A 23,454-nucleotide genomic window follows, 5' to 3' on the forward strand; every position below is an offset into this window, starting at 1 on the left:
GGGGGCGGAGAGAGTGAATGAAGTGTTCAAGACATTTTATAAAAAATTGTATGAAGCTCAACCCCCGGATGGGAGGGAGAGAATGATGGATTTTTTGGATCGGCTGGAAATTCCCAAGGTGGAAGAGCAGGAAAGGGTGGGACTGGGAGTACAGATCACGGTAGAAGAAGTGGTGAAAGGAATTAGGAACATGCAGACAGGAAAGGCCCCGGGACCGGACGGATTCCCAGTTGAATTTTACAGAAAATATTTGGACTTGCTCGCCCCGGTACTGACGAGGACCTTTAACGAGGCAAAGGAAAGGGGACAACTGCCCCCGACTATGTCTGAAGCAACGATATCGCTTCTCTTAAAGAAGGAAAAGGATCCGCTACAATGCGGGTCCTACAGACCAATTTCCCTCCTAAATGTGGATGCCAAGGTCCTGGCCAAGGTAATGGCAATGAGAATAGAGGAATGTGTCCCGGGGGTGGTTCACGAGGACCAAACTGGGTTTGTGAAGGGGAGACAGCTGAACACGAATATACGGAGGCTGTTAGGGGTAATGATGATGGCCCCACCAGAGGGTGAAACGGAGATAGTAGTGGCGATGGATGCCGAGAAAGCATTTGATAGAGTGGAATGGGATTATCTGTGGGAGGTGTTGAGGAGATTTGGTTTTGGAGAGGGGTATGTTAGATGGGTGCAGCTGTTGTATAGGGCCCCAGTGGCGAGTGTGGTCACGAATGGACGGGGATCGGCATATTTTCGGCTCCATAGAGGGACAAGGCAGGGATGTCCTCTGTCCCCATTACTGTTTGCACTGGCGATTGAGCCCCTGGCGATAGCGCTGAGAGGTTCCAAGAGATGGAGGGGAATACTTAGGGGAGGAGAAGAACACCGGGTATCTTTATATGCGGATGATCTGCTACTATATGTGGCGGATCCGGCGGAGGGGATGCCAGAAATAATGCGGATACTTGGGGAGTTTGGGGATTTTTCAGGGTATAAATTGAACATGGGGAAGAGTGAGTTGTTTGTGGTGCATCCAGGGGAGCAGAGTAGAGAAATAGAAGACCTACCGTTGAGGAAGGTAACAAGAGACTTTCGTTACCTGGGGATCCAGATAGCTAAGAATTGGGGCACATTGCACAGGCTAAATTTAACGCGGTTGGTGGAACAGATGGAGGAAGATTTCAAGAGATGGGATATGGTAGCACTGTCAATGGCAGGGAGGGTGCAGGCGGTTAAGATGGTGGTCCTCCCGAGGTTCCTCTTTGTGTTTCAGTGCCTCCCGGTGGTGATCACGAAGGCTTTTTTTAAAAGGATAGAAAAGAGCATCATGGGTTTTGTTTGGGCCGGGAAGACTCCGAGAGTGAGGAAGGGATTCTTACAGCGTAGTAGGGATAGGGGGGGGGCTGGCACTACCGAGCCTAAGTGAGTATTATTGGGCCGCTAATATTTCAATGGTGAGTAAGTGGATGGGAGAGGAGGAGGGAGCGGCGTGGAAGAGATTAGAGAGGGCGTCCTGTAGGGGGACCAGCCTGCAGGCTATGGTGACAGCCCCATTGCCGTTCTCACCGAGGAACTACACCACGAGCCCGGTGGTGGTAGCTACACTGAAGATTTGGGGACAGTGGAGACGACATAGGGGAAAGACCGGAGCATTGGGGGGGTAGTTTGCCCCGGGGGGAATGGATGGGGGATATGGAATGTGGCAAAGAGCAGGAATAACGCAACTGAAAGATCTATTTGTGGACGGGAAGTTCGCAAGTCTGGGAGCGCTGACCGAGAAATATGGGTTGCCCCAAGGGAATGCATTCAGGTACATGCAATTGAGGGCTTTTGCGAGGCAACAGGTGAGGGAATTCCCGCAGCTCCCGACACAAGAGGTGCAGGACAGAGTCATCTCAAAGAAATGGGTGGGGGATGGTAAGGTGTCGGATATATATAGGGAAATGAGGGACGAAGGGGAGACTATGGTGGACGAACTAAAAGGGAAATGGGAAGAAGAGCTAGGGGAGGAGATCGAGGAGGGGCTGTGGGCAGATGCCCTAAACAGGGTAAACTCGTCGTCCTCGTGCGCCAGGCTAAGCCTGATTCAGTTTAAGGTATTACACAGGGCACATATGACTGGAACACGGCTCAGTAAATTTTTTGGGGTGGAGGATAGGTGTGCCAGGTGCTCGAGAAGCCCAGCGAATCATACCCATATGTTTTGGTCATGCCCGGCACTACAGGGGTTTTGGGTGGGGGTGACAAAGGCGCTTTCAAAAGTAGTAGGAGTCCGGGTCGAACCAAGCTGGGGGTTGGCTATATTTGGGGTTGCACAAGAGCCGGGAGTGCAGGAGGCGAGAGAGGCCGATGTTTTGGCCTTTGCGTCCCTAGTAGCCCGGCGCAGGATATTGCTAATGTGGAAAGAAGCCAAGCCCCCGGGGGTGGAGACCTGGATAAATGATATGGCGGTGTTCATAAAGCTAGAGCGGATTAAGTTCGTCCTAAGGGGGTCGGCTCAAGGGTTCACCAGGCGGTGGCAACCGTTCGTCGAATATCTTGCGGAAAGATAGATGGGGGAAAAAAGAAGGCAGCAGCAGCAGCCCAGGACTTGGGGGGGGGGGGGGGGGGGTATAGCCTGACAAGGCAGTTGCCAATTAGGGCTAGTTTTCATTTTTGTTATTTAATATTTATTTATTTGTTGTTTTTTGTTTATATAAAAAAGGTCATTATTATCTGTATTGTTATAATGTTGTGTAAAGGGTGCACAATGTACTGTGTTGGTTGACCAAAAATTTTCAATAAAATATTTATTAAAAAAAAACATGCATTTGGCATATTAGCAGCCTGGAGGAAGGTGGTTTTTACCACACATGATAGAAACCCCCATGCAATGCAGCAGCGTTTAAATATTTCAACTAATTAACATGCTTTCCAAATTTTTTGATAATGAGGCAAAACCCAACTGCCATCCCAACATAAAGCAATTGTTCCAGTTGAGCCATTAAAAAAAATTTGTTGCGGGGGAAATTTGCATACGTCCGTGTGCTCACCCTAACTTGAAGGTGTACCTGAGCAAGAGACCCTAGCTGTTCAAGTGAAGACAGGCATCCAGCAGAGGGCAGTAGAGCGGGGCTGCTGATTGGCTGTTGTGGGGAAAATTTCTATATGTCCGTGTACCCACCCTAACTTGAAGGTGGTTTGTGGAGGAGCTGTTGTCAAGTGACAAAGAACAACAAAGAACAAAGAAATGTACAGCACAGGAACAGGCCCTTCTGCCCTCCAAGCCCGCGCCGACCATACTGCCCGAATAAACTACAATCTTCTACACTTCCTGGGTCCGTATCCTTCTATTCCCATCCTATTCATATATTTGTCAAGCTGCCCCTTAAATGTCCCTATCGTCCCTGCTTCCACTACCTCCTCCGGTAGCGAGTTCCAGGTACCCACTACCCTCTGCGTAAAAAACTTGCCTTGTACATCTACTCTAAACCTTGCCCCTCTCACCTTAAACCTATGCCCCCTAGTAATTGACCCCTCTACCCTGGGGAAAAGCCTCTGACTATCCACTCTGTCTATGCCCCTCATAAGTTTGTAGACCTCTATCAGGTCGTCCCTCAACCTCCTTCGTTCCAGTGAGAACAAATCGAGTTTATTCAATCGCTCCTCATAGCTTATGCCCTCCATACCAGGCAACATTCTGGTAAATCTCTTCTGCACCCTCTCTAAAGCCTCCACATCCTTCTGGTAGTGTGGCGACCAGAATTGAACGCTATACTCCAAGTGTGGCCCAACTAAGGTTCTATACAGCTGCAACATGACTTGCCAATTCTTATACTCAATGCCCCGGCCAATGAAGGCAAGCATGCCGTATGCCTTCTTGACTACCTTCTCCACCTGTGTTGCCCCTTTCAATGACCTGTGGACCTGTACTCCTAGATCTCTTTGACTTTCAATACTCTTGAGGGTTCTACCATTCACTGTATATTCCCTACCTGCATTAGACCTTCCAAAATGCATTACCTCACATTTGTCCGGATTAAACTCCATCTGCCATCTCTCCGCCCAAGTCTCCAGACAATCTAAATCCTTCTGTATCCTCAGACAGTCCTCATCGCTATCCGCAATTCCACCAACCTTTGTGTCGTCTGCAAACTTACTAATCAGACCAGTTACATTTTCCTCCAAATCATTTATATATACTACAAAGAGCAAAGGTCCCAGCACTGATCCCTGTGGAACACCACTGGTCACAGCCCTCCAATTAGAAAAGCATCCCTCCATTGCTACCCTCTGCCTTCTATGGCCTAGCCAGTTCTGTATCCACCTTGCCAGTTCACCCCTGATCCCGTGTGACTTCACCTTTTGTACTAGTCTACCATGAGGAACCTTGTCAAAGGCCTTACTGAAGTCCATATAGACAACATCTACTGCCCTACCTGCATCAATCATCTTAGTGACCTCCTCGAAAAACTCTATCAAGTTAGTGAGACACGACCTCCCCTTCACAAAACCGTGCTGCCTCTCACTAATACGTCCATTTGCTTCCAAATGGGAGTAGATCCTGTCTCTAAGAATTCTCTCCAGTAATTTCCCTACCACTGAAGTAAGGCTCACCGGCCTGTAGTTCCCGGGATTATCCTTGCTACCCTTCTTAAACAGAGGAACAACATTGGCTATTCTCCAGTCCTTAAACCCAAACACTACCCCAGACACTTAAACCCAAAACACTTCTTCAGTGTTTCCCTCCCTACCCCCTCCTTTAACCAATAAAAATCAACCTCTGTAAAGATCAAGCGGAAGGTTCGAGGGCAGGTAGAAGTAGAAAGAAGTTGAACCGTGACGTCACAGCCTGCAGGTAAGGGATTGGCTGGTGACTGGTAAGTAGTTTTTCGTATTTTCCCTCAGGTGTTATCGTGCGGGGCGCAGAAGTTGCTGAGTGAGTGCTTGCTGAGAAGGGGAGTGAATAACAGGCAAGCTCTTTCTTTCTTTTTTTATCTAGAGGGGATGGCAGGGAAGGTAGTGCAATGTTCCTCCTGCAGAATGTTTGAGGTGAGGGACGATGTCAGTGTCCCTGCTGATTTCATCTGTGGGAAGTGCACCCACCTCCAGCTCCTCAGAAACCGCGTTAGGGAACTGGAGCTGGATGAACTTCGGATCATTCGGGAGGTAGAGGTGGTCATAGATAGAAGCTTCAGGGATGTAGTTACTCCGAAGAATAAAGGTAGATGGGTGACGGTGAGAGGGGCCGCGAGGAAGCAGACAGTACAGGAATCCACTGTGGTCGTTCACCTTAGTAACAAGTATACCGCTTTGGATACTGTTGGGAGGGGGGGGGGGGGGGGGGGGGGGGGGGGGGGGGAGGAGACTTACCAGGGGTAAGCCATGGGGTACAGGTCTCTGGCACAGAGTCTGTCCCTGTTGCTCAGAAGGGAAGGGGGGGAGAGGAGTAGAGCATTAAGTCATTGGAGACTCCATAGTTAGGGGGATAGATAGGAGATTCTGTGGGAACAAGAGAGACTCCCAGGTGCCAGGGTGCGTGATGTCTCGGATCGTGTTTTCGGGATCCTTAAGAGGGAGGGGGAGCAGCCCCAAGTCGTGGTCCACATAGGTACCAACGATATAGGTAGGGATAGGGATGTAAGGCAGGAATTCAGGGAGCTAGGGTGGAAACTTAGATCCAGAAAAAACAGAGTTATTATCTCTGGGTTGTTACCCGTGCCACGTGATAGCGAGACGAGGAATAGGGAGAGAGAGGAGTTGAACACGTGGCTACAGGGATGGTACAGGAGGGAGGGTTTAAGATTTCTGGATAATTGGGGCTCATTCTGGGGTCGGTGGGACCTCTACAAACGGGATGGTCTACACCTGGACCAGAGGGGTACCAATATCCTGGGGGGGGACATTTGCCAATGCTCTTCGGGAGGGTTTAAACTAGTTCAGCAGGGGATTGGGAACCTGAATTATAGCTCCAGTATACAGGAGATTGAGAGTAGTGAGGTCATGAGTAAGGTTTTAAAGTTGCAGGAGTGAACCGGCAGGCAGGAAGGTGGTTTAAAGTGTGTCTTCTTCAATGCCAGGAGCATCCGGAATAAGGTGGGTGAACTTGCGGCATGGGTTGGTACCTGCGACTTCGATGTTGTGGCCATTTCGGAGACATGGATAGAGCAGGGACAGGAATAGTTGTTGCAGGTGCCGAGGTTTAGATATTTCAGTAAGCTCAGCGAATGTGGTAAAAGACGGGGAGGGATGGCATTGTTAGTCAAGGACAGTATTACGGTGGCAGAAAGGACGTTTGATGAGGACTCGTCTACTGAGGTAGTATGGGCTGAGGTTAGAAACAGGGGTTTTCTATAGGCCTCCGAAAAGTTCCAGAGATGTAGAGGAAAGGATTGCAAAGATGATTCTGGATAGGAGCGAAAGCAACAGGGTAGTTGTTATGGGGGACTTTAGCTTTCCAAATATTGACTGGAAACGCTATAGTTCGAGTACTTTAGATGGGCCAACGAGAGGCGAGGCCATATTGGATTTGGTACTGGATAATGAACCAGACAGGTGTTCGATTTGGAGGTAGGTGAGCACTTTGCTGATAGTGACCACATTTCGATTAAGTTTACTTTAGTGATGGAAAGGGATAGGTATATATCGCAGGGCAAGAGTTATATCTGGGGGAAAGGCAATTATGAATGCGATCAGGCAAGACTTAGGATGCATCGGGTGGAGAGGAAAACTGCAGGGGATGGGCACAATGGAAATGTGGAGCTTGTTAAAGGAACAGCTACTGCGTGTCCTTGATAAGTATGTTCCTGTCAGGCAGGGAGGAAGTGGTCGAGCAAAGGAACCGTGGTTTACTAAAGCAGTCAAAACACTTGTCAAGAGGAAGGAGGCAGCTTATGTAAAGATGAGACATGAAGGTTCAGTTAGGGCGTTGAGTTACCAGTTAGCTAGGAAGGACATAAAGAAAGAGCTAAGAAGAGCCAGGAGGGGACATGAGAAGTCTTCGGCAGGTAGGATCAAGGATAACCCTAAAGCTTTCTGTAGATATGTCAGGAATAAAAGAATGACTAGGGTAAGAGTCGGGCCAGTCAAGGACAGTAGTGGGATGTTGTGCTTGGAGTCCGAGGAGATAGGAGAGGTGCTAAATGAATATTTTTCGTCTATATTCACACAGGAAAAAGACTATGTTGTCGAGGAGAATACTGAGATTCAGGATACTGGACTAGAAGGGCTTGAGGTTCATAAGGAGGAGGTGTTAGCAATTCTGGAAAGTGTGAAAATAGATAAGTCCCCTGGGCCGGATGGGATTTATCCTAGGATTCTCTGGGAAGCTAGGGAGGAAATTGCGGAGCCTTTGGCTTTGATCTTTAAGTCATCTTTGTCTACAGGAATAGTGCCAGAAGGTTGGAGGATAGCAAATGTTGTCCCTTGTTCAAGAACGGGAGTAGAGACAACCCCGGTAACTATAGACCAGTGAGCCTTACTTCTGTTGTGGGCAAAATCTTGGAAAGGTTTATAAGAGATAGGATCTATAATCATCTGGAAAGGAAAATTTGATTAGAGATAGTCAACACTGTTTTGTGAAGGGTAGGTCGTGCCTCACAAACCTTATTGAGTTCTTTGAGAAGGTGACCGAACAGGTGGATGAGGGTAAAGCAGTTGATGTGGTGTATATGGATTGCAGTAAAGCGTTTGATAAGGTTCCCCATGGTAGGCTACTGCAGAAAATACGGAGGCATGGGATTCAGGGTGATTTAGCAGTTTGGATCAGAAATTGGCTAGCTGGAAGAAGACAAAGGGTGGTGGTTGATGGGAAATGTTCAGACTGGAGTCCAGTTGCTAGTGGTGTACCACAAGGATCTGTTTTGGGGCCACTGCTGTTTGTTATTTTTCTAAATGACCTGGAGGAGGGCGTAGAAGGATGTGTGAGTAAATTTGCAGATGACACTAAAGTCGGTGGAGTTGTGGACGGTGCGGAAGGATGTTACAAGTTACAGAGGGACATAGATAAGCTGCAGCGCTGGCTGGAGAGGTGGCAAATGGAGTTTAATGCAGAAAAGTGTGAGGTGATTCATTTGGGAAGGAATAACAGGAAGACAGAGTACTGGGTTAATGGTAAGATTCTTGGCAGTGTGGATGAGCAGAGAGATCTCGGTGTCCATGCACATAGATCATGTTGCAGCCGTACAAAACTCCGGTGCGGCCGCATTTGGAGTACTGCGTGCAATTCTGGTCGCCGCATTATAGGAAGGATGTAGAAGCATTGGAAAGGGTGCAGAGGAGATTTACCAAAATGTTGCCTATTATGGAGGGAAGATCTTATGAGGAAAGGCTGAGGGACTTGAGGCTGTTTTCATTAGAAAGAAGAAGGTTAAGAGGTGACTTAATTGAGGCATACAAGATGATCAGAGGATTGGATAGGGTGGACAGTGAGAGCCTTTTTCCTCGGATGGTGATGTCTAGCACGAGGGGACATAGCTTTAAATTGAGGGGAGATAGATATAGGACAGATGTCAGAGGTAGGTTCTTTACTCAGAGAGTAGTAAGGGCGTGGAATGCCCTGCCTGCAACAGTAGTGGACTCGCTAACACGAAGGGCATTCAAATGGTCATTGGATAGACATATGGACGATAAGGGAATAGTGTAGATGGGCTTTAGTGGTTTCACAGGTCGGCGCAACATCGAGGGCCGAAGGGCCTGTACTGCGCTGTAATGTTCTATGTTCTATCTATCATGCTTAAACTATCTGATATCAAGCTTATTACCAATATTAATATTTCAACAACTACCATTACACCTCATCTACTGTCTTTGTAGTTATACTTATCAGAATCACTGATCCAACATCCAATCTTCAGCAAATTTCTCTCCTTACATAGTAGGAAGATTGAAGCCATCATGTTCAAATCCTACCACAAACTTATGTACACTTTCCACCAATTCTATCTTTCTCTCCAAGCACTATCTCAGGTTAAACGAGGCTCGTCATGTACTCGCCATTATTTCAACCTCGAGCTGAGCTCCTGACCTTCATCACAACGAACCGGCTACCCCCACCTCAAAAGTCATTCATTCAGACTCTGCCTATCTGCTCCTGCCTCCCTCCCCTGAAGCATATCTGGGACTCCTCAAGTCCCAACAATTCCAAAGATTTCCTGTCAACCTCCCATCCTCCAGCCTTAAATGTGTGCCTGAATCCCTGATGTGGAGATGATGGCGTAAGCCTGGGGTGGGCACAGTAAGAAGTCTTACAACACCAGGTTAAAGTCCAACAGGTTTATTTGGAATCACGAACTTTCGGAACGCAGCTCCTTCATTGGTCTGCATCCCAACACCAACCTGTTCTCTGGTCCTCACTGACCGACAGTGACTGCTCGCTCCCATAGTTCACATTTAAAATTCTATCCCTCAATGTTTAAATTCCTCTTGGTCTCACCATCTCTGAACTCCTCCAGCCCTAGAGTCACACTCTCACAAACTCTTCAGGTCTCTGATTTTGACCTCCTGTGCATCCACCCCTTCCCCTTCATTCAATCATTAGCATCCATGCTTTCACCCGAGATCCCACTCAAATTCTCTCCAAACCACCTTTTTGGGAGAATTTCATGGTTTTCCGTTGTCCTTGAAGTGTATCGGCACATTTTTATTAAGTTAGAGGCACTATACAAAGCAAGCTGCTGTTGCATAGTTGCTTGTTTCTTTACAGCAAACTACTTACCTTGAATAACCAACACTTGCATCTTATCAGTAAAGAGCTTCCTGATGCAAGCCTAAAAGCACAGCTGTAATTCAATTAAATTAACATGCTCGTCAAGGCTAGGGAGTCACCACATCAACTCCTAGGTTCTCAAACAGAAACTACCTGGAACATTTTACAATGGGGCTGCACGTGTAGCATTTCATCAAGAATCAGATTTTCTTTTGAAAAAAAATTACATTGAGTTGATTTATTGAGGTATATAAAGCAACTATTTTAATGACTTTCCAGGCAGTCAGTCCCTTGCTACACAATTAATAGCAAGTGTGACCACAGTAATACAGATTGATTTAATTATAGGATAATGCCGAAGGTCATTGATTACCTTTCAAAATGATGTATGGCCCAGCAATCAAATCCATTGTCACCTGCTTCTTGCAATTATTTTGAACAGATCGGTTTTGGTGTTAAGTACTCAAACAGGTAATTGAGAGGGGTGCAAAACTACTGTTTCAAAAGTAGAAAAAAAGGTCCAGGACAACTAATAATAATCATACATAGTTCATTGTGGAGTTCTAAAAGAAATACCAACTTGTAGTGTGTAACTAAACACATCCATAATTTTTCTGCTTGCACAATGAAGGTCATTTTCTTTCCATTATTAGTGAGTCAATCATGAGCTATTACTTATGGTCATGCTGGGTTTTACCAAATGAATGGAAAATGTAACAGTACTACATGCGGGACCAGCAGTGCTCTTCATTTCAGAAGCATTGCAGTGCTACCCTTTCTGCTGCAGCTATTATCATGTGAGAGTACCTTTACAAAATGGGTGTGCATATAAATATCTGTAGTGAGAGTACCATTAAGAGGTGATCGATAAGAAGGTGCCAGATCTCTTTAAAGAATTTACTTGTGTGGGTAAAGTTTACTCATGTGTATCAGGAGGAGCAGGTAAAGAAGTCACAATGGAAGAGATACGAGAGCTAGTCAATCTTTAATGGTAAGAGATGAGGAGTTATGTAGTTTGGGAAGAATGTTGCCAGAAAAGGTGGTAATATGTGGAATTCAGGGCGAGAGGAGTAGCGTTCCATTATGTAAGGTAAGGTTGGAAAGTCCAGTGAAGAGTGGTGAAGTGATAGTGGGAGTAATAGAGAAACTATCTTGTCCAGGAATACAGTTTATCTTGGGTAATGATATAGCTGGATCGCAGGTGGGAGTGATGCCTACAGTGGTTGATAAGCCAGTGGAGAATCAGACAACTGAAGTGTTCAAGGACGAATATCCTGGGATTTTTCCGGATTGTGTAGTAACAAGGTCGCAAAGTCACAGGTTAAGACAAGAAGAGAAATCAGAGAGTGAAGATGAAGTTGAAGTGCAATTATCAAAAACTATTTTTGATCAGATGGTTGAAAAAGAACAAGAACAGGTGGAGGATGAGGCGGATATTTTTAGTTCAGGAAAATTGGCGGAGTTACAACAGAAAGATGTAGAAATAAAACGGATGTATCAGAAAGCATACACAGAAGAGGAATCTGAGTGTATACCAGAGTGTTATTACCGTAAAAGTGATGTCTTGATGAGAAAATGGAGACCTTTACATATGCAGGCGGATGAAAAGTGGGCACAAGTTCATCAAGTAGTATTGCTGTTACGGTATATAAAGGAGATATGCGATTTGCACATGAGGTACCAGTGAGAGGTCAATTGGGGATAAGGAAAACTCAAGCTAAAATCCAAAAACATTTTTATTGGCCTGGACGACATAAAGACGTAGTTAAATTTTGTCAATCATGTCACACATGTCAAATGATAGGGAAACCTCAAGCATAATTGAAGTGGGTTGCAGCCAATGGAACTCACCCATAGTGATGGTACCTAAATCAGATGGTACCCAAAGGTGGTGTGTGGACGAGAGAAAGGTTAATGCAGTTACAAGAACGAACTCTTATCCGTTTGGAGGATTGCATTGAGAAAGTGGGACAATCAGCTTTTATTTCCAAACTGGATTTACTTAAAGGTTACTGGCAGGTACCTTTATCCGAAAGGGCGAAGGAGATTTCAGCTTTTGTGACTCCAGATTGGTATATACCAATTCAAAGTTATGCCATTTGGCATGAAAAACGCACCAGCCACATGTCAACGGTTCACTGACAAAGTTGTTTCAGGATTACCCAATTGTGCGGTATACATCGACGATCTGGTAATTTTCAGCCAGACATGGACAGAACACTTGACACATCTGATGGAGTTATTCGATCGATTCCAGGAGGCGGGTTTGGTGATAAACCTAGCCAAAAGTGAATTTGGAAAGGCCCAAGTCACTTTCCTTGAGAAGTTTCCGATACCCACAAGACGAAGGGAATTAATGCGATTTCTTGGCATGAGTGGATTTGATCGAACATTTGTGCAAAGGTTTTGCAGTGTGATTGGTCCACTGATGGACTTGCTGAAGAAACGTCGAAAATTTCAGTGGTCAGTGGACTTTCAAGACATTTGACAGCCTGAAAGCTGTGATAACCAATGCTCCTGTGTTGGAGTATTGCAAGGGACTCTGCGATCAGATTGAACTAAAGTATCTGACTTTAAAGAGAAATGCCGAGGTGTAGAGAAATGGATGGATCGTGCAGAGACCTTCTTGTTCAAAGAGACTGTCAATCGAGAAGGTATTCAGTCGGAGGAAGAAGAACAAAAATGGACTATATTATTGTACCTGTTTGCGTGTGTTGTTTTTTTTTTTAAACAAAAAAGTATATTTACTGTGTGCATTTCCTAAAGGATAGTGAAAAGGTGAAAAATGAAACCATCTTGAAGTTGATTTTTTTTTTCTTGGGGTGGGGGGGGGGGGGGGGGGGAGGTTTCATTTCATGTGAGAGTACCTTTAAGAAATGGGTGTTTACTACTGCAGGGATGTCAGAGAGTGGGTGGAGCTGGGCTGTGTCAGCTTTTTATTTTGTTTTAGGCTGTTTGCTGCAGGGTGTGTTTTAGTTTTGTTTTCAGTGTTGGAGCTGAAGCCAGACAGAGCAGGTGTACTGTTGATCTCTCTGCCATGAAAAGACTATCTCTTGATCATTTGATGAATTCAGAATTCTAAATGTTCTCAGTAGTGAATTCTTTGGGGGTTAAATTTGAATTGATGGTTGCTAAGATGTTCACTGTATGTCTTGAAAAGGTTAACTTGAGTTCATAGAATAAACATTGTTTTGCTTTAAAAAATACTTTTCCATTTCTGCTCTACCACACCTGTAGAGTGGGCCGTGTGCTCCCCATACCATAATCTATTAAAAGTTGTGGGTGAGGTGAACTCCATGATACACTTTGGGGTTCTGTAAACCCTGGCCCATAACACTATCAGTTATACACCTATAATCAGTTCCAAACTGGCACGGGTGGGTAGCAGTGGGATACTGTCGTTGTTGTGTGCCTGAGGGCAGAGCAGAGCAGAGCAGAAATTTGCCCACATGACCCCAGTGCTTAAACATTAATGAGGTGCCAACAGTACAGTGGCCTCTATTATTGAGAATGTACAAGTAGTACAGGCGACTGCATGGAATCTTTGCAAACAAATTTTAATAACTACAGCATCAGCTGTAATGTAATTGGACAACGTAACAATGCCTGATAATGTCACAAACACTCTTCAAAACTTAGCACACTTAAACCAGTGATCTTTCATAGAATTTACAGTGCACAAGGAGGCCATTTGGCCCATCGGGTCTGCACCAGCCCTCGGAAAGTGCAACCTACTTAAGCCCATCCCTCCACCCTATCCCCGTAACCCCACCTAAACTTTTGGACACGAAGGGGCAATAAAGCATAGCCGATCCATCTAACCTGAAAATCTTTGATGTGGAGATGCCGGCGTTGGACTGGGGTGAGCACAGTAAGAAGTCTTACAACACCAGGTTAAAGTCCAATAGGTTTGTTTAGAATCACTAGCTTTCGGAGCACTACCCCTTCACCCGAGGAAGGAGCAGTACTCAGAAAGCTAGTGATTCGAAACAAACCTGTTGGACTTTAACCTTGTGTTGTAAGACTTCTTATTGAAAATCTTTGGACTGTGGGGGGAAACAGGAGCACCTGGAGGAAAACCATGCAGGCATGGGGAGAAAGTGTAAACTCCATGCAGACAGTCATGTGAGGCCGGAATTGAACCGGGACCCTGGAGCTGTGAGGCGGCAGTGCTAATCACTGTGCCACCGTGCGGCCCTTGCACCGGTTATATTATAGTTCCTATGTCAAAAAACAAATGGATGCCAGATTTTAAATACTGGCTTATTTTCACTCCATTTGCCTTCCAAAAATTTCTGACAGAAAGCAAGTATCCTGAGGCAAGTATACCTCTGCAGCAATGTCCTGGGGCTGACTAGGTCTCTCCAATAACCACAACCGTCTTACGTCTGTGATTCCATTCAGTAGAGTTATGCCCTATTCCTACTGACTTCAGTTTTACACAGTGTTAAATGCTGCCTTGATGCCAAAGTCACATCCAACCACCTGCTGCACAGAGGCTGTCGGGACACGGGACAGGTACGCCCCGGAAATGTAGGGGCAGTTGATTCTGGACACTCCAATCCCAGGCGTCAAAAAGGTGAAGACGCTGGAGTCAGTATGGAGAGTCCGCCAACCCAGCAAATGCACAGTCCGTACTCCCACCCGAGGTCGAGCACACCAATGTAAAGTCGGTCTTGGTGCATGAGGTCTTCAGCCCAGGAGGAGCTCAGGAAACCTCAGTCAGTGCTCCCACCCTGGAAAGACCACACCGATGTAATCAGGCGTCCGCCCTGCCAAGAGGAGCTGCTGGTGTGCAAGGTCTTCAGACCGGGAGGGGCTCAGAAAACACACTGTCCACTGGATCCCCTTGCCCTGGAACAAGCACACCTGATGCAAGTGAAAAGTGTTGTCCTTGCTGAAGGCAGTTGAGTTGGTTATGGGCGAGAGAACAAGGCCCCGTAGGGCCCTCAGCCCTGGAGAGGCCCAACAAACAAGCAGTCCAATGGGCTCCGCTCCCACCTTGGTATTGAAGTCTTGAAGTCGCCTTCTTGTCTTCTCTCTCCTCTTCTTCCTTCCCTCCCTCCTTTCTCCAGTCAGCTCAGCAGCAAGCAGCACTGGAAACAAGCAGCAAAAGGAGCAACAGCAACATAGAGAGTGAGCAGCCACTCCCCACGACAGCAAAAAGTTCACAACTCCACTGCACTGGGGGTGCCTGCTTCCGGCTGGTCATGTGAAATTCCCCTTAATTGGAGAAAAAAAAACTTTTAAAATGACTGAGTGCAATTCTCCTGTACCATTGCACATTGCTTCGATTCACATAATCATGTAATGCCCTCTTGAATGCCTCGATTGAACCCGCTTCCACCACACTTCAAGTCAGCGCATTCCAGGCCTGCAACATTCGCTGTGTGAAAATGTTTTTCTCACATCACATTTGCTTCTGTTGCAAATCATTTCAAATGCATGCCCTCTCGTTCTTCATTCTTACCCAAGCAGGAACAGTGTCCCCTTACTCTGTCCATTATTTTAAACACCTTTATCAATCTCCTCTCAGACCCTCTCCCAAGGAGAACAGTCCTAACCTATCCAATCTAACTACATAACTGAAGTGTCTCAACCCTGGGACCACTCTTGTGAACCTCTTATGCGCTCTCCCCAAGGCACCAGAAGGATATCTGAAGTGATTTACCGGTTACTACAACTTGTGGAAAAAGAGTTGAAATAACTATGGATAGCAGTGGCTGGACCTCAAGAGTTGGTTAAAAAACAGTTCAGCCAAATAAATCCCACTGGGGTTGGGCTAAAATCCTGGACTGGATTTGCTGTTAGAAGTGGAGCAGAAGCTGTGTTTAAAAATGTCATTTGGTAAATCTGGTCTTCATTTCAAAATGCAAATCGCTACGGGAAAGTGTAATCGAGAGAGATTTAAAAATATATTTTTGGGAATGCTGTGTGGAATCTCTCATGTGACAATCATCAAGGGGGATTCTGAGGAGACAGCCACAAAAATTCACTTGAGTTTCAGAGTGGAAAGTGTATTTGACCACAGTCAAATTGCGTGTTTAAAAGGGACTGTATGCTAATGAGACCATTGTAGATTAAGATGCACTTTGTAATCTGTGTTAATCCTAAAACCTGTGTGTAATTGTTAAGGCAGAGGGGAAGTAACGGTGTACTGTATCATAATCCAGTTTTTTCATGGCCAACCGTCCTATCCGAAGTGATGAAGTGATTTACCGGTTACTCCAGCTTGTGGAATAAGAGTTGAAATAACTATGGACATATGGAAATAACCCGCACATTATTGGACTGTGGGAGCAAACCGGAACATCCGGAGGAAATCCACGCAGAAAAGGGCAGAATTGACAAACTCCACACAGACAGTGACGCAAGGCTGGAATTGATCCCAGGCCCCTGGCGCTATGAGGCAGCAGTGCTAACCGCTGTGCCACCATGCTGAGCCAGGGTTCCATTCTGGAATCTTCCCATCCAGTTATATCATCTGGGATTGTACCAGGTCCATATTTGGGGAAAAGTACCTTACACAAATGACTAGGCAAGAGTCTTCTATGATGCAAATAACAAGACTGGGAAAAGGTTCGCTCCAATGACATCACAGCTGCAAAAGATGTAGTGGTCTCTCGAAGCACGGAATATTAGTTCAGGCAACCAATGACTCATGGCTAAAAAGCCTCTGAGCAAATAGGCATTGAGAGGTTATGATGGGGGAATTGGGAAGAATGCCTACTTACCCATTAGGCTGGAGTTCATGAACGGTGTTGGTGACAATCCTTCATGGGTTCCTAATCGACTTTCATTCAAATGTTCACCATAATGTGGACTGTCTGCGAAGGCCTGGGGAAAAAGATCAGTATCCATGAAGCAGTCACATTAATTGAATATAAAATGTACATCACTTTGAAGACCAAATATCGCAAAAAATTAACCAAAGTGCCAGCTTCAATTATGCCACAAATTCTGTGCTGAGTATTTTATGTTTGTATCCAAAGATCTTCCACTGAATGGTCCCAGTAACTCAACATTTAATGGCAGTTTTGCTTCGATGCTGGTGTAGTATATCATAGCAAAAACAGACAGGAATGCTGGTCTGTTATAGAATGCTACAAAAATTCTTGCTTAAGGTTTCAATGCAACAAGGTATGGGCCTAAATACAATGAAGACATGCTCATCTATGTCTTGTGTAGCAAATTGTTGCTCAACATTATCATACATCCAGAGGTAATTAAAAAATGGCAAAATGAAAACATCAGTATGAGCTATTAAATTAACCATTACCTCAAATACCAAATGGTTTTAGCATCCAAGAAACTGAAAGATGAGGGAGTTAAACACCAATCCACTATTTACGCAGGTAGCAGAGACTACTCAGTCATCAAGCATCCAGCACAAATTGAAGTGATAGTGTGTCACTCTGAAGCTAGAACAAAATCAGAAAATGCCAGAAATGATCAGGTCAGACAGCAACTGGAGACAAAGAAGCAGAGCTAATATTTCAGGTTGACGTCCGTCGATCAGAAGCTCATTAAGCCGAAACTTGTCTCTCGCCACAGATGCTGCCTGACCTGCTGAGCATTCCCATCCGTGTTTTTATTTCAGATTTACAACATCTGCAGTATTTTACTTCAGTAATAGTTCCCAAAAGCTGGCACCTGCGAACCAATAGGTAACAATTTCTTGAAAGTCTTCACCACAAGATTCTGGAGAATGTTAGTATGCCAAAATCAGGAGTACCAATGAAATAAAGGCAAATGGATTCCAACATACACCAACTCATGAGCGGTGATGACAGCGAGTCATTTTGCAGGCCCACCATGAATGGTGTTGCAGAAAATAAGGATTTTAAGAAGGAATGCATCCAAGCAGTCAATGCAAAATTGTACACTTTAGGCATCAGCATAATTGCAGGAGTGGAGCATGAAACATCTGCCTTAACAGCTGGATGGCAGTGAATTTTGGAATAAACTCCAGGAGGTGGTCATGCTGTTAATTCCTATTCCCAAGACAAGCAAGGAGATGAAAAACATATGCAAATTTGAACACGAGCAAAAATAAGAATCCTGAGGGTTCTTCCAGAGAAACATACCATCCACATAGCACATTAAATTTGGTAGGGCATACACAGTGTCAGCCATAGTTCAGTTGATAGCATGCTTTACCTTTAGGACGGAGATGGAGATTTATCCTCTCTGGCTGGCCAACATCTATCTCTCAAACAAAAAACACGCTGCTGTTTGCAGGACTTTGGTACATGAAAAAGCTGTTTCTTAAACATTGCAACAGTGATGCGCTTCAAAAGTACTTGACAGTGTAGCCAGTTAAAATGGCTAACTCCCGATTAGAATGGCCAAACCCCGATTTAAAATGGCAAACGGAAGAGGCTGATGGGAAAATCAGCCAACAGGACTCAAACAGGCAGCTGCAGGTAAAACGGTGTATTCGCCTCTGGGGAGGCCAGACAGAATTGATACCTGCAGCCATCAGCATAACACACCAGCCATCTGAATATTAAGTACCAATCCCCGGGAACAATGTGTAACAAATTAGATGCACAAAGCCAACCCAGACTTTTCGGCGCCAGCAGGAGCCTGCACAAAGAGAGGTGAACGACCACCCCAAAACCGCCCATCGATCAAGGAATCGCTTCAGCATTGGAGAATATCGAACCAAGTGATTGGGACAAAGTCCAATCACTTGGAACCAGGTACAGGGTCCGCCCCAAAAGGCGGGAAGCCCCTGGGGACTATAAGAATAGAGTCCAAGTTCAAATCGACCCTTCTTCTCCTCTCTCCATCCTTCGAGACCCTTCTGCTGACCTTCTGCAACAGCCGCTAAAATCGTAAGTCTTACTTCAACGCTCGCTACGAGATAGGCGCTCCTGGCTATCGACCTGTACCAGCTTTGAATCCCGCAGGCTCAGAACTCATACGAAAGGCCATTACCCTGACCTGGTGGGCCATTCCCAAAGTTAAGTATTGGCCTGTTAGTTGTAGGAAGTAGCTTAGAAGTAGAATTAATGTATAAGTATTGATTACTGTATATAATAAATGTGCGTTGATTTAACTCTTACTAAGCGGTGTGTTGGATTATTGATCATTACTCAGACTTGAACCACGTGGCGGTATCAGAAAAATACCTGGCAACTCAAGAGCAAAGGTGATAGAACAAGAGCAACAAGAGCAATTAAACTAAGGCTAAAACGAGCAACAACAGTAAATTGTTTTGAGCGAATCAGGAGTGTGAAAGGCAGCATATAAACACAAGTCTTTATTGCATGGTCCACGAAAAACCAATATCTGCAGTACCTGGTACTCCTGTAGGTGGCAGTAAGGATTATGTCACTGATTTTTGTTACACACATTTATCAATCACCTTATGATTGCTTAATCAGGTATACGGATCACTAAAATACAATTTTTCTACCCAGCACTTTTCTTCCCTCCTGTCATCTCAAGTGTCCAATCAAGGGTATAACAAAATAAGAAATTGCAGATTTCACAATTCCAAATTTTGTCTGATATTGGGGGCGATTCTCCGAGGTGCGGAGAATCGGCACCATTTGCGTTTGGCGCGACGCCGGCCGCTGGAATCGGCAGGGCCGCCGTTTCTCCCACCCGGATGGGCCGAGCGGCCGCGCCGTTCACCCCTGGTCGCTGCCGGCGGGACCGGTCGGGGGCGGCCTGTGGGGGTGGGAGGGGAGCTCCTTCACCGGGGGGGGGGGCCTCCGATGGGGTCGGGTCCACCAATCGGCGGGCCAGCCTCTCTCTCTCTCTCCCCCCCCCACCCCCCCGGGCCAACTTTCTGGCGCGGCCAGCCCCTGAATACCGACTCCATCTCGAGTCCGGGCCGGCGCCCTAAAGAAGTCCCCCACGCATGCGCAGGATTGAGCTGGCCCAACTGCGCATGCGCGGGTTCGCGACAAGGCTCGAGCGGCATGAACCTCTCCAGCGCTGTGCTGGCCCCCTGTGGGGGGGGGGGGGTAACGTACGTAACTGGACCCGGTTCGCGCCGTCGTGAAACGCGACGCCGTTCACGACGGCGCGAACGCTTGGGCCTAATATTGGAGAATCGCCCCCAATATCTTTGGCATCTTGCAATGAAGTTATGTCTTTAAATCTGGGCGGCCTCATCCTCTCTCGATTTAGACTTTTTATTTTTGCCCAAAGTTGAGCTGAATTTGGATTGTGCTGCACTGTTTAGTCTGCAATGTCTCTTTTGCTTCTAACATTTCTGTGCAGTAATTCTTTAAATAATTTTGAAAAGCAAGGAAATATACTGAAATGCGGGTGCGTGATGTCTATTGCTTTGGCAAAAAAAAGACGTGAATTTTGTAGCCAACTCAGGTTTTGAACTATCAACAAAGAATGGGTGATCTAAAAGATAGCGAAATAAAGAGATGGAGAAATGCAGACTTTCTCACTCATTTATCAAAAGCACAGGTTGATTTTGAAATTAAATAAGTCTTTTCTTCAATATTTTATTCAGTCATTTATATAAACAAACACCAAACAGAACAAATAAGAGCAGAAGCAAAATTGTACAACATAATAAATAACCAGCACCCAGTCGCGTCTCCGGCCCCACCCCCCCCCCGTCCTGCCTACCTCATTATAATAATAATAATCTTTATTATTGTCACAAGAAGTCTTACATTAACACTGCAATGAAGTCACTGCGAAAAGCCCCTAGTCACCACACTCCGCGCCTGTTCACGCATACAGAGGGAGAATTCAGAATGTCCAATTCACCTAACAGCACGTCTTTCAGAACTTGTGGGAGGAAACCGGAGCACCCGGAGGAAACCCACGCAGAGACAGGGAGAACGTGTAGACTCCGCAGTGACCCAAGCCGGGAATCGAACCTGGGACCCTGGTGCTGTGAAGCATCCGTGCTAACCACTGTGCTACCGTGCCGCCCATTAACTCCCTTATCCCCCACCCTCACTTTTCCCTCTGCTGACACTTCAATCCTCAGAGTTCAATGCACGGTTTCCACCTCCAGGTGAATCCAACGACTGACCCCCGCAGGACGAACTTGATCCTTTCAAACCTCAGGAATTCTGCCACGTCACTCACCTACACCCCTGATTTCAGTGGCTCAGAGTGCCTCCATCCAAACAAAATCCGTCTCTGGTCTATCAGGGAGGCAAACGCCAAGTCATCGGCCTCTCTTGCCCCTGGACTCCCAGGTCTTCCGACACTCCAAATATCGCTACCGCTAAGCTCGGGGCCACTTTCACCCCCAGCACCTGGGACATTAAGTCCTCAAACCCTTGCCAGAACCCCTTCAGTTTCGGGCACACCCCATGCACCGCCCACACATGTCCTCTACTCCCTCAAAGAACGTACTCAGCCTAGCCACCGTCATATGCACCCGTGGATCACTTTCAACAGGATAAGACTGAGCCTCGCCTAAAAAGTTCCTCCTATACTTCAGTTTAACATTTCCTATTGGTGCTCCCTCCCAGTCCATCAGCTCCTTGTAAACCCCAGACATCTTCCCCTCCCCCTACTCCCTCCCTTGACAACACCTTATCTTTGGCAACCCAGGAAAGGAAGGCACATCCCTCCGCATGAAATCCTAAGTATCCCAAAACCATCCATCCCACCCCCCCCACCCCACCAGAAAACCCTCTTCTCCATCCCAGCCCAAGTACCTGAAACACGGCCCCACCAACTTGAATGGCAGCTCCCCCAACCTCCTCTCTTGCCCTTTGTCAGGAACACCGATCTTTCCCATATTCAGCTTGTACCCGGAGAACCAACCAAAGTCCTCCAAAATCTTCATAACACAGCCAATGCCCCCCAGTCGGTCCAAAATATATAACAACAGGTCATCCGCATACAGCAAAACCCTGCGCTCAATCAGGCCCCCCCCCCACCACATTCCCATGATGCTCGAAGCACCGTAGCCAATGGTTCTATAGCCGACGCAAAAAGCAACGGGGAGAACGGCACCCCTGCCTTGTCCCACGGTGTAACCCAAAATATCCCGAACTCAGTGTGTTCATCCACACACTTGCAACCGGTGCAAAACCCCTGCCCAAACAGTCTGTGTGTGTGTATGAAGCTTGCATTTTCTCCGTGTCTGTGTGGGTTTCCTCCAGGTGTTCTGGTTTCCTCCCATAGTCCAAAGATGTGCAGGTTACATGGCTTGGCTATGCTAAATTGCCCTTTAGTGTCGAGGTTAGATGGGGTTACAGGGCCACGGTGGAGGCGTGGGCTGAAGTAGGTGGTTCTTCCCCAGGGCCGGTGCAGACTCGATGGGTCAAATGGCCTCCTTCTGCATTGTAAATTCAATGATTCTATGAAACCCAAACCGTCCCAACACCTCACACATTAAATAGGTATTTTAAAGAATAAAAACAAAGTGCTATAAACACTCATCAGGTCAGGCTTTCATCTATGTCAATTATTATGTTTTAACAGATTTGCTTAAAGAGAAGTGAGAACATGTGATCAAGGCTGGGTAATTACCTGAATAATGCAGACAAGAAAAGAATACAGGAAAACATGTTTGTAAATTGAAGTTAAAGAGATGGCAACGGAGAGAAACTGTTAGCTGGCCAGCTACAATTTTATGCGCAATAACAACTTGTATTTACTTTAATGTTCAAACATTTTAAAACGACCCAAGGTGCACCACAGGAGTATTATAAGGGCAACAGGGCGGCACAATGGTTAGCACAGAGGACCTGGGTTCGATCCCAGTTCTGGGTCATAGTCCGTGTTGAGTTTGCACATTCTCCCAGTGTCTGCACGTGTCTCACCCCTAGAATCCAAAGATCTGCAGGGTAGGTGGATTGGCCATGCTTAATTGGAAAAAAAATTCAAAAGATAATTTTGAAAAGGTCTGACATTGAGCCACTTAAGGAGATAATAGTTGAAGTGTCCAAAAGTATACTCAGAGGTAAATTTTAAGAAGCATCTTTTAAAGGAAAATGAGACAGAGAGGGGAGAGGTACAGAGAGGGTATTCTCTTTAGAGCACAGGTATTGGACGGTTATGGGGCTGGAGGAGGTAAGAAAGGACGAGGCCATCGAGGAATTTGAAATCAAGTATGACAACTTTAAAATCAAGAGCTATTGCTTGACCGAGAGCCAATATGAGCGCAGAGTGACAGAATTGTGATGCGATTTATTATTGTCACATGTATTAGTATACAGTGAAAAGTATTGTTTCTTGCATGCTATACAAACAATGCATACCATACATAGGGAAGGAAGGAGAAACTGCAGAATATAATGTTACAGTTATAGCAAGGTGTTGAGAAAAGATCAACTTAATACGAGGTAGGTCCATTCAAAAGTCTGATGGCAACAGGAAAGAAGCTTTTCTTGAGTCGGTTGGTCCGTGACCTTTAACTTTGGTATCTTTTTTCTGACGAAGAAGGTGGAAGAGAGTATATCCGGGGTGCGTGGGGTCCTTAATTATGCTGGCTGTCTTTTTGAGGCAGTGGGAATTGTAGACAGAATCAATGGATGGGAGGCTGGTTTGCGTGATGGATTGGGCTACATTCACAACCTTTTGTAGTTTCCTGCGGTCTTGGGCAGAGCAGGATCCATATCAAGCTGTGATACAACCAGAAAGAATGCTTTCTATGGTGCATCTGTAGAAGCTGGTGAGTGTCGTAGCTGACATGCCAAATTTCCTTAGCCTTCTGAGAAAGTAGAGTCGTTGGTGGCCGTTCTTAACTATAGTGTCGGCATGGGGGGGATCAGGACAGGTTGTTGGTGATCTGGACACCTAAAAACTTGAACCACTCGACCCTTTCT

General features: G+C 46.0%; 1 protein-coding gene across 9 annotated transcripts in view; it reads right to left on the reverse strand.

Moving 5' to 3' along the window:
* The window catches only part of tcf12 (transcription factor 12), a 365,767-nt gene that overhangs the window by 224,942 nt on the left and 117,371 nt on the right, over positions 1 to 23,454 (reverse strand). For all 9 annotated transcript variants that reach the window (XM_072470734.1, XM_072470723.1, XM_072470727.1 and 6 more), the window contains one exon: positions 16,414 to 16,516. In XM_072470734.1, coding sequence (XP_072326835.1) covers positions 16,414 to 16,516 — 103 coding nt within the window. The remainder of the gene's footprint in view (positions 1 to 16,413; positions 16,517 to 23,454) is intronic.

The sequence above is a fragment of the Scyliorhinus torazame genome, chromosome 12 (genome assembly GCF_047496885.1).
Source record: "Scyliorhinus torazame isolate Kashiwa2021f chromosome 12, sScyTor2.1, whole genome shotgun sequence".
Classification (NCBI taxonomy): Eukaryota; Metazoa; Chordata; class Chondrichthyes; order Carcharhiniformes; family Scyliorhinidae; genus Scyliorhinus; species Scyliorhinus torazame.